The 10,470-nt window shown below is 40.7% G+C and overlaps 1 protein-coding gene across 1 annotated transcript in view; it reads right to left on the bottom strand.

The window, feature by feature from the left end:
- Nucleotides 1-6,228: 6,228 nt before the first annotated feature.
- Nucleotides 6,229-10,470, bottom strand: part of ATP1B3 (ATPase Na+/K+ transporting subunit beta 3) — a 47,971-nt gene continuing 43,729 nt past the window's right edge. The window contains exons 6-7 of the mRNA XM_003789449.3: nucleotides 9,706-9,792; nucleotides 6,229-6,908 (exon numbers count right to left, since the gene is read on the bottom strand). Coding sequence (XP_003789497.1) covers nucleotides 6,738-6,908; nucleotides 9,706-9,792 — 258 coding nt within the window. The 3' untranslated portion in view covers nucleotides 6,229-6,737. The remainder of the gene's footprint in view (nucleotides 6,909-9,705; nucleotides 9,793-10,470) is intronic.

Here is a 10,470-nt window from a genome sequence, read left to right as displayed (position 1 = left end):
TGGTATCATCATAGCTCACAGCAATCTTATGCTGGTCTCAAGTGATCCTCTTGCCAAAGTCTCCTGAGTAGCTGGGACTACAGGTGCCCACAATACCCAGCTAGTTATTATCTCCTGTTTCTGAAGGTCACTGGACATGACGTGGCCTGGTCTCTGCGCAGAGCTCTGGGAAGACTTGGCTTCCACACTCACTGGCTATGGCAGAACATGCGTCCTTCTGCTGTCATGGGGCTCCTTCCTAACAGCAAGGTTGTGTCCAACCCTCCTTGTGCTTATGCTGGGCCCCCTACAGTCCAGGATACACCCCTACTTTAAGGTCAATTTAGTGGTTACCTTAATTTCATCTGCAAAGTCCTTCAGCCACGTGACAGAACATAACCTCTGGCATGACACCAGAAGGCAAAGGTCACAGGGGCCAACGGCCTCAGAAGGCGTCTTCAGTGCTCTAACTGAACTCTTGCTCAGCTTCTCCAGCCACACCCCTCATGGCTCTTCCTCTCTGGCCTCGCTTTGTGATTCCCTGAACCCCTGCCCAGCCTCCAGCCTGCCATAGGGTCTCTTAAAGATACCCCAATTCCCCTGATCCCAGGGCAGTGTATCTGAGGGTGCATGTAATTCTGCAAGGGACTTTATCCCTTTCCACATTGCACCCCAGAGGGAAAGGTCATTAAGAAAAAAGGCCAATGCCAAAAAATATGGCGACCTATTTCACCTCACCCAACATGCTCTCTCAGTACCTACATCAGAGATCTGGACTGTGTCTTGCAGGGTAGGCTGGAAGAACAGGCCCAGCAGGAGTCTGGGGTCCCAGTGCTACCCTGGTTCCCCTGAGAGCAGTGGTGCGGTGCCTTATTCTCAGGGCTCTCCTGCCCAGGTGGGTGGCCAGCCAGCAAACGTTGCACTCTTTCAACTCAAGGCTCCTATGTGGGCGGATGGAGGGCTCCTACCTCCAAACAAATCCACAATCAGTGATGTCTTGGCACTAGCTGGTTTGTCACAAGGAAAACCCAATTTGTTTTTTGTTTTTTTTGAGACAGAACCTCAAGCTGTCCCCCTGGGTAGAGTGCCATGGCGTCGCAGCTCACAGCAACCTCCAAGGCCTGGGCTCAAGCGAGTCTCCTGCCTCCGCCTCCCAAGTAGCTGGGACCACAGGCGCCCGCCACAATGTCTGGCTATGTTTTTGGTTGCAGCCATCATTGTTGCTTGGTGGGCCCAGGCTGGATTCGAACCTGCCACCTTAGGTGTATGTGGCTGGCACCTTAGCTCCTTGAGCCATAGGCGCTGAGCCTGGAAAACCCAATTTGTTCTCAGGAAGGACCTCTGTCATTCCAAGGCCACAGGCACAAACTGACAAGACTGATTGAGAAGACAAACATCCCCTTATCAACTCATGTCTTGTTTTCTGATGATTCCTCTTAAGGAACTGGAAAAGAAAGAGCAATCCAACCCCAAACTCAGCAGAAGAAAAATAACTGCAATCAGATCAGAACTAAATGAAACTAAGAACAAAAGAACTATTTGGATAATTAACGAAAGAAAGGGTGGAGCTTTGAAAAGATAAATAAAACTGACAAACCCTTGGCCAGATTAACCAGTAACAGAAAAAGTCTCTAATAACCTCAATCAGAAATGGAAAAGGAATTTCAGAGATACAAAAGATCACCACTGAATACTACAAAAATCTCTGTGCCCAAAATTTGAAAATATGGAAGAAATGGACAAATTCCTGGAATCACAACACCTCCCTAGGCTCAACCAAGACTATAACTCTGACCAAACACAAGCCCCAAAATTGAAACAAAAAAGCTTCCAACAAAAAAAAGTCGGTTTCACACCACAATTCTATCAAACCTTCAATGAAGAGCTTGTACCTATATTGCAGAATCTATTTCAAAACTCTGAGAATGAAGGAAGCTTTCCCAACTCCTACAAAACAAGTATCACCCTGATACTAAAACCAGGAAAGGATACAACAAAGGAAGAAAACTATGGACCAATATTAACGAATATTGATGCGAAAATACTCAATAAAATCTCAGCAAGCAGAATACAGCTACACATTATTCATCATGACCAGATGGGTTTCATCCTTCATCCCAGGGATACAAGGCTGGGTCAACATACATAAATCTATAAACGCAATTCACCACATAAACAGAAGTAAAAACAAGGTCCATGAGATCCTCTCAACAGATGCAGAAAAAGCACTTGACAAAATTCAGCATCCTTCTTTAAAAAGAACACAAGGAAATTGGCATAGATGGGATGTTCCTTAAATTGACAGAGGCCATCTATAACAAACCCACAGCCAACATCTTATGAACAGAGAAAAGCTGAAAGCATTTCTGGTCAGAACTAGAACTGGGGTGGCGCCTGTGCCTCAAAGGAGTAGGGTGCCAGCCCCATATACCAGAGGTGTTGGGTTCAAGCCCAGCCCCAGCCAAAAAAAAAAAAAGAAGAAGAACTGGAACCATATAAAGATAGCTGTCCATTATTGCTACTACTATTCAATGTAGTGTTGGGAGTCCTAGGAAGGGAAAGATATCAAGGGTATCCAAGTGAGGACAGAAGAGGTAAAATGATTGCTCTTTGCTGATGATCTGATCTTATACTTAGAAAACCCCAAGGACTCAATCACAAGACTCCTAGAAGTGATAAAGAAAGACAGCAACATCTCAGGATATAAAATCAATGTATGCAAATTAGTAGCCTTCATATACACCAACAACAGTCAAGCTGAGAATCAAATCAAAGATATAATACCCTTCATACCATGAAAGCAAATGAAATACCTTGGAATTTATTTAGCAAAGGATGTGACGGATCTCTACAGAGAGAATCTGAAACACTAAAGAGGAAAATAGTGGAGAATGTTAACAGGTGAAAGAACATACCATGCTAATGGCTGGGAAGAATCAACACTGTTAAAATGTCTATACCACCCAAAGCAATCTATAAGTTTAATCCAATCCCCATTAAAATACCCATGTCATACTTTGAGGATCTTAAAAAAATAGTTCTACATTTTGTATGGGACCAGAAAAAAAGCCCAAACAGCCAAAAACAATTTTATGAAATAAGAATAAATGTGGAGGCATCACTTTACCAGACTTCAGGTTATACTACTAGTCTATAGTGGTCAAGGTAGCATGGTATTGGCACAAAAATAGAGACAACAGATCAGATCTATGGGCCAGAACTGAGAAACTTGGGATGAAACCAGCATCATATCACCACCTGATCTTTGACAAAGCAAACAAAAGCATACACTGGGGACAAGAACGCCTATTTAATAAATGGTACTGGAAGAACTGGTTAGCCACTTGTAGAAGACTAAAACTGGACCTGCACCTCCCACCACTTACCAAAAGATTTAAATCTAACAGAAGGAACTATAAAAAACCTTAGAAGAGGCCAGGCGCGGTGGCTCATGAGCCTAGCACTATGGGAGGCCACGGAGGGTGGACTGCTTGAGCTCACAAGTTCGAGACCAGCCTGAACAAAAGCGAGACCCCCGTCTCTGCTAAAATAGAAAAACTTTTTACAAAAGAAAAAAAATGGCTGTAAATTATTGTAAATAGATTAAATGAACTTAGTTCTTTCCCCTTCTCAGGCTTTTTTTTGACTGTTCCTTTCCCTACCAACTCAGGCATTCTTATTAAAAAAAAGAAAAAAGAAAGAATAAATAAATAAATAAATAAGTAAAATAGAAAAACTGAGGCAAGAGGATTGCTTGAGCCCAAGAGGTGGAGGTTGCTGTAAGCTATGACGCCATGGCACTCTACCCCAGGTGACAGGTTATCTGTCTCAAAAAAGGAAAAAAGAAAACAAAAAACCTAGAAGATAGCGTGGGAAAAACTCTTATCAGCCTCGAGAAACAATTTACGAAGAAAACCCCACTGGGAATCACGGAGGCAAGAAAAAGAAAGAAGTGATACTTGATCAGCTTAAAAAGTTTTTGCACAGCTAAGGACACAATGAACAAAGACAAAAGACAACCTTGAAAATGGAGAAGATATCTGAATGCTCCGAATCGGCCAAAGGCCTAATCACCAGAATCTACAAAAAACTGAAGCAAATAAACAAGAACAAACAACCCCATTAAAAACTGGGCAAGAGACAGGAACAGAAACTTTGCTCATGAGACCACAAGAATGGCCAACAAATACATGAAAAAATGCTCATCATCCCTAATTACCAGAGGGATGTAAATCAAAACCATTTGGAGATATCACCCAACTCTAGGGAGACTGGCCCACATCACAAAGTCCTGAAGCAACAGACAGCGGCGTGGACGCAGAAAGAAGGCCACGTGGGCTCACGTACTGCTGGCGGAGCTGCAGACGGCGCAGCCTCTCTGTAGACTAGTATGGAGACTCCCCAAAGAACCAAAAGTAGACTTCCCATCTGATGCTGCGAGCCCTCTACTAGGTATCTTCCCAAAAGAAAAAAGACATTTCTCACAAGGACATTTGCACTCAAATGTTTACAGCAGCTCAGTTCACAATCGCAAAGATGTGGAAACGACCCAAGTGTCCTATAAATTGTGGTGTATGTGTACCATGGAATATTATTCCAGCATTAAAAGATGGGAGACTTTACATCTTTTATAACAACCTGGATGGACTTGGAGAACACCCTCCTAAGGGGAGTACCAGAGCCATCATAGGTACTCAGCACTCAATTGAAACTGGCTGAGTATCAACTACAAGCCCGCAGGAGAGAAAAATTCAGTTGGATTCAAGCAGGGGGTGGTGAGGGAGGTGGGGAAGGGGTTTAGTCGGCTCCCACTCAATAGGTACAGTGCACAGGCACATAGCACACTTCCAAGGTAAAGGACACAGCCGTAACTCAGACTTTAACTTACAAACTATGTTAACTAATCATTTGTGTCCTCATATTAATCTGGGAAAAAAAAACAAAAAACTTAGTGACATCTATATGTCTGTCCTGTTATCTGCTGCAAACCCACTCCCCCATGGGTGGGTTTCTGGATGTCATCTCAATTCTTTCATACTCTGAGAAACTAACTGGCTTTTATCTAAGTACATTAAAACAGAACTTTCATCCATATTATACTTCAAAACATTAATTTAATCAAGTAATACGCACTTCACAGGAGCCAAAGTTGGCAGTTGCTAAGGATCTGTTTGCCCTGGGCCAACTGAAGTGGTGCCCCAGCCAGTCAGGACATAGTCCCCTGCATCAGCATTCTCTTATCCTTGTTTTATACTCTTATGAAATAGCATAAGGAGGAAAAGCAAAGCCCAGAGAAGGTTTGCCCAATTAATCCCAAGAATAGTTTTCTGTTTTTTGTGAGACAGAGTCTCATTATGTCGCCCTAGGTAGAGTGCTGTAGCGGCACAGCTCACAGCAACCTAAACTGAGCTACGGGCAATGCCCCTAAGAATCATTTTCTTCAATTACAAAGACTTCTGAAATGAAAATGTTACCACCATGATCTCAGCGACACAGCAACGAACAGCACTCCCATGCGGGCAGAGTGCCTGTTACTAAAGTGCAGCGGCCGCCGAGGCCCTGCTGCACAGGCAAGGTTACCCAGAGCCCTCACACTTTCCAAATCTCCACTCCTGAGCCTGTTGCGTTGGGTCCCACCTGTCCTGGTTTGCACCAACACAAAACTTCAAGAATATCTGCTTTGCGTTTTTTTTTTTTTTTTAAAAGGGAGTAAAGTAAGAAAACAAACAAAAAAAAATAGGCTTAAAAACACACACACATAGATCATGTGGAAAGCACACTTTCCTCAATACAGGAGAAAGCAGCTCAAATTATAACAGAGAATAATGCCAAGAACACACCTAAGACTCAAGGGAGAAATATTCCACGACACTAACCAAGCTGGTGTGAAGCTTTGAATAAGTTCCAAGTTTTTATATTTTACAATGTGTATCTTTTATTAGAGTCCACAGTCTGCTAAATAAAAGCAGAGAAACAAGATATTTCACAAACTATTATACAATTTAAGTCGTATGAATTTAATTTCATAAAAAATTAGGTGCATATTCATACTGACTAAACCCAAAATGCTATGTTTCATCTATGGTCCCAAATACTTGGTAAAAAGACTTAATTCTGGCACTACAATCAACCCCATCAGTTTTTTTAAATACATGTTTTACAATAAAAAGTTTGTGCTCTTAAGCAAAAAGATCCACAGGCTAATTCAGTGTGTAAAAAATAAATTTTACAAAAAACCCAAGGTAACACTTTCAAATCCACTTTTATTTTCTCTTTTTTCTTCCTCACATACAGAACTTCCCCACACACCACATTTCTTGCAGCTATAAAGTCACTTGATGTTGGCCAGGTACCATTTTATTCCTAAAACTTTGTTGGCATCAAAATATGACAGTTAACCAGTGTTAAATCCATAAAATATTTACATAGCACAGCACATTAAGCTTTAGACACTTGGCAATTTAAACCACGTCAAAAGAGGATGAGGCCCACGTCCTTACAGGCTCGAAATCAGGTGTTCACTGGTCCCTATCTGGCGACTGTACACTGGTTGGGGGCAGCAGAGGCAACAGGCAGTTAAACTTCAGAGGACACTGAACACTATGATCTGGAAGCACGTTATGATGTCACCCCAGTGCCATGTACCACACCACCTTTCTCCAAGGTGGTCTCATGATTCTAGAATGGTAGGTCCAACTGATACAACAAAATGAAGACAGACAATACAACATTTACTCTGTGGAAATATCCTATTACTACTATGCGCGCATGGTGAATTTGAACACAACTCGTCCCAGAAACTTGTCACGGTCATCCTGGTTTTTTAGGTTGTCTGACCCCTCAATCTTGCAGGTAACTGTTGCTTCTTGCCCGGCATTTTCAGGCACAAAGCGGAGCTGAACGGCAACTAACGGCTGTAGATAGCCCACCTGGTGAAAAAGGAAAATACATTAATTCAAATTCTAGGGTAACTCCGACTGTATTTTTCTCTGACAGGAGTGGGTTTGTTCTGTGAAATTAAAAAGAGACACTATTAGTTAGCTCTATTATTTTCTGTTGTGTTTTTTTTCCTTTGAAGCTGCCATTTCATACTTTAATTTTTATCAATGAAAGTGGTTATGGCTGTGAATTTTCCTCCATAACTTGTGATTATATTTTGCTTCATTATTATTACTTTTTAGGTATTTTATAATCTTGGCTTGAATTTCCCTTTTCATCTAAGAGTTATTTCCGAGGCTTCCACTCCCTCACTCCCCATGTGGAAACGTCTTTTTATTTCAGTGATTTTTAGTTTTATTTCATTGTGATCAAAGAGTACTGATTATGCTCATAATGGTTTTAGCTTTATTATGGTTGCTAAATACAATTCTTTGCTAAAAGAAGCCAGGGCTGATTCTGGGACTGGGGCAGGATCGTGCAAGATGAAACTGGGATATCCTGTGACGCCAGAATATAAACAAGTGCTCAAAGAAGCATGGAAACCTGTCAAGAAGACAAGGAAGTCGCCTGAAGGTGTCCTGCTAGTCAAATCTGGGACAATTTTAGCATCAGAATAATGATTATTAAAGATTATACAGAAGATTATCATAAATTCTGTAATTACAGAATTAAGTAAGAATCCATTGAGTCTGTACTGATAGAATAAATAAACGAAGAAGGAAAGCTCTTTCTTGGAGCAGAAAGCCAACTAATAAATGGACAAAGATGAACAATCCTATTAGTAATAACTGACTTAGGCAAGAATCAGTAACTGTTAAAGCTCTGGCAAAAACAAAGTGGTAAATTACAGACTCTGAAAAGATCCTCCCTGCACGGCACGTGTTAGTAACAAAGGTCATCTGGCTGACCTCACCCTAACAGAGGGTCCAGGTTAACTCTACCACCATCAAGGGGGCTACAGGCACCATGTCTTCCTGAGTCACCCCAAGAATGACATTTCTTCTGAGGTACTCCTGCCAAAAATACGCCACCTAAATTTGATCATGAAAAAACAGCAGACAAATTCAAATTGAAAAACACAAAACAAGCCAAAAAAGGCCTATTACTAATTTTTTAAGAGTACAAGGCTATGAAACAGAGACTGAGGAACTATTTCAGATTATAGCTGCCAGAGATGTTAATAGCGTGCCATCTTGGCCCAGGGAAACTTTTTTCAATAAAGGATCTTACTGGACCAAGTGATGAAATCTCAGCAAGGTTTATAGACTGGGTAACAGCACTGTATCAACATTAACTCCCTCTGCTAACTGTACCATGGCTGTTGTCTCAGTCTGTTTTCTGTTGCTTATAACAAAATACCTGAAACTGGGTAATTATAAAGAAAAGGAATTTATTTCCTCCAGTTAAAGAAAATGGAAGGAAGAGGAGAAGTCTAAGATGGAGAGGCTATACTCCTAGTGAGGGCAGTCTTGCTAGTGGGAAGAGTCCCAGGGCAGTGCTAGGTATCCCGTGGAGAGCGAGAAGCCTAGCATGCAGACATACTAGCTCAGGTCTCTCTTCCTCTTCTTAAAAAGCCGTCAGTCCCACTCTCATGATAACACATCCATCTAAGAATGGATTAATCCATTCGTGGTGCAGAGCCTTCACGGCCAAATCAACTCTTAAAGGGCCCACCTTCCAATAATGCCATGTTGGGGATTAAGTTCAACGTGAGCTTGGGAGAGGACAAATATTCCAACAGTTGCACTTATTTATATATAAGTTAATATTCTTATTTTTAGGAACTACACACTCAAGTATTTAGTGCAAATGGGCAATACATTCATAGCTTTAGTCTAAAATGGTTCAGGGGAGAAAAATTATATATTTGAAAAATAAAAACCAGTGTGGTGGCTCACACCTGTAATCCTCACACTCTGGGAGGCCAAGGCAGGTGGATCGCCTAAGTTGAGGGGTTTGAGACCAGCCTGAGCAAGAGGAAGACCTTGTCTCTAAAAATAGCGGGGCATTGTGGCGGGTGCCTATAGTCCCAGCTACCTGGGAGGCTGAGGCAAGAGGATTAATTGAGACCAAGAGTTTCAAGCTGCTGTGAGCTATGATGCCACAACACTCTACCAAAGGCACTGAGTGAGAATCTAAAAAAAAAAAAAAAAAAAAAAAAAATTTAAATAAATAAATAACAGTAAGACAAATGAAATAAAATATCAACAGTTAAAGGGTCTACAGTAATTCCCTGTGCTATTCTAGACACTTTAAGCCCAGTATCATTTCAAAATACAAAGTTTAAAAAGTGTATATATACAGGCCGGCACCTGTGGCTCAAAGGAGTAGGGTTCCGGTCCCATATGCCGGAGGTGGCAGGTTCAAACCCAGCCCCAGCCAAAAAAAAAAAAAAAAAGAAAAAAAAAAAAGTACATATACAGTATGATCCTAATTTTATAACCTGATACTTATATACATAAATTTCAAGACAAAATAAGAAATTACACAATAATACAGTCTCTCTGGGTTAATATTTTTAGTACTTTTCTATTTCCTCTAAATAAGGATATAGTACTACTTTTACAACAAAAAATATGATATTTTAAAGGTAGTCATCCTTTATCTGCTCAGGTTCTGTGCTCTGAATCACAGATGTGGAAATTACTATCACCATTTCTTCATCAAAATATGGACAATGTACAAATTATACAGGGCATGTGTCTACCCACCAGCACAGGTGATATTTTGATGCAAATATTCTAATTTCATAAAAGGTAAGTACCACATAAGAACTTCAATACTTACATGCCGTTTTTTCCCATAATATGGAAAATATTTTAAGTCTATAACTCCATTTGGAGGATAAGTTATTATAGTTGCTATGCTTGTATCCTGAAAGCAGAAAGCAAAAGAAAGACTTTTTATAAAGGTCATGAAAAAGAATTTTTAAAGACGTGTTTATGATTAAAGCAGTATCAATTAAAAACAGTTTGGGGAATATACAACTATATTAATTATAAGTGTCTTTTTTAGAAGATACTTGCTCATCTTGATAGTAAATATTACATAATTAAACCCTGTGACAGAAACTATTTTGACTATCCTTACATTTCCTGATAGACCCTATACACTTTTTCATAAGAGTCCCTTCTAATTTCTAGCCAGTCCTACTCATATACCACCTATAAAATCTTATCTGCCCTTCAACTACCAAAGCCCAGCTTTCTGGCCACTGATGGCAGGAATGTACCCATAGACTTGGAACCAATGTTTTCCTGAAATGAATAAAAATACTGTGCTTCCAGACAAGACTGGAAAGCACTGACTGTGAGCAGGTGCCAAACTAGAATGCAGCCCCGGGCCTTGGGAGGCAGCGGGTGCCAAAGTCTCGTTGATTGACAACCACGATACCTGCGATCAGAGGGGGACCACGATGCAATTGACAGAAACCATGAAGGAAAATTTCAGGTACTGCAAGCAAAACTCTTCTTAGCTGATTTAAGTATCACATTTCCCATGAGTAAATTTATGAACATATATAAGTCATTGAGTATTCTTTTTTTTTTTTTT

Source organism: Otolemur garnettii, unplaced genomic scaffold, assembly GCF_000181295.1.
Source record: "Otolemur garnettii isolate 467f Iridium unplaced genomic scaffold, OtoGar3 scaffold00032, whole genome shotgun sequence".
Lineage (NCBI taxonomy): Eukaryota > Metazoa > Chordata > Mammalia > Primates > Galagidae > Otolemur > Otolemur garnettii.
The sequence above is the reverse complement of the archived record's forward strand: the minus strand, read 5'-3'. Positions and strand labels throughout refer to the sequence as shown.